Source organism: Volvox carteri, assembly GCF_000143455.1.
Source record: "Volvox carteri f. nagariensis unplaced genomic scaffold VOLCAscaffold_73, whole genome shotgun sequence".
In the NCBI taxonomy this organism is placed as follows: Eukaryota; Viridiplantae; Chlorophyta; class Chlorophyceae; order Chlamydomonadales; family Volvocaceae; genus Volvox; species Volvox carteri.
In genome coordinates, this window is record NW_003307616.1 from 430,589 (window position 1) to 431,864 (window position 1,276).

General features: G+C 63.2%; 1 protein-coding gene across 1 annotated transcript in view; it reads right to left on the reverse strand.

Annotated features, from left to right (window-relative positions):
- The window catches only part of VOLCADRAFT_98538 (uncharacterized protein), a gene marked incomplete at both ends in the record, with an annotated part of 10,051 nt that overhangs the window by 2,329 nt on the left and 6,446 nt on the right, over window positions 1–1,276 (reverse strand). The window contains 2 exons of the mRNA XM_002957423.1: window positions 568–704; window positions 942–949. Coding sequence (XP_002957469.1) covers window positions 568–704; window positions 942–949 — 145 coding nt within the window. The remainder of the gene's footprint in view (window positions 1–567; window positions 705–941; window positions 950–1,276) is intronic.

Here is a 1,276-nt window from a genome sequence, read left to right on the forward strand (position 1 = left end):
GTTTTTACCCCCCCCTACTGCTACTGGCCCCCCTGTTACCCGCCCTTCTCTCTAGCCGCTACTGCCCGCTCTGAACCGGCTAGGGGAAGGCCCCCGGGGCCGCCTTGCGTCCCCTACCCCGTTGTTGCGGGTAACCGAGCCACCCGCCCCCTCGATACACACACACACACGCACACGCACACACAGTTACCCACCCACCCCGGTGTTATGTTCCCCCTAGCGGCGAACCCCCGGACTGGCTGTCCACGTGTTCGTGTGTCTGTATGTGTGTCTGTGTCTGTGTGTCTGTCTGTATGTGTGTGTCTGTATGTGTGTCTGTGTGTGTCTGTCTGTGTGTGTGTTTCGGGGTGAGGGGCCGCACCACATCGTAGGTGCGCACCCCCATCCCACATCCACCCACTACACTCTACAGCGGCACTCGAACTCCTCCACGTCCCCTCGTCTCCCCTCCCCTCCCCCCCCATCTACCCCCCTACCTACCTACCTGCTCACCCGCCCATGTACCAGACCCTCACACCGGGCCTTATGGGCCACCTTACATCGCACCGGGCCTTATGGGCCACCCACCTCCTTCAGTGTCATCACGTTCTTGTGGCCGTCGAAGCAGCGAAGAAAACCACCATCACCAGCATCACCACCACCACTACTCCCGCTCCCACCACCTCCACCTCCGCCACCACTTCCAACCGCCGGGTCGCGTCCCCCTCCGCCGGCGGGGGGAGGGGTTAGGACGCAACCCACACGCCGGGCTGGAGCGCCGGGAAGGGGGGGAGTCGCGGCACCCGGGGAGGAGGCGACTCGCTCCCCGGGGCTGCCGGCTGGCGGGGCGGCCGGCTGCTCCGGGGTTGCATGAGAGCTGACGGCAGCTGTAGCAGCAGCAGCAGCAGCCATACTTGCAGCCTGGGCAGCAGCTGTAGCATGAGCCTCTCCGCCTCCTGCACGGGCAGCGCTGCAGGCGGGGCGGGGCCGGGGGGGAGGAGGGGGGGGGGGTTGTCCGGATGATGACTCTATATGTGGGTCAGTTAGCGGTTGGCGGTTGGCGGTTAATTGGACGAATTAATGAACCAAATATTGTGTGAGTGATGGTGGGCGGGTGGCTTAAAAGAGATGAGCAGGGGCCGATATGTAGGTAGGTAGGTAGGTAGGTAGGTGGGTAGGTAGGTAGGGTAGTAGGTAGGTGGGTAGGTAGGTAGGTAGGTAGGTGGGTAGGTAGGTAGGGTAGTAGGTAGGTGGGTAGGTAGGTAGGTGGGTAGGTGGGTAGGTGGGTAGGGAGGGA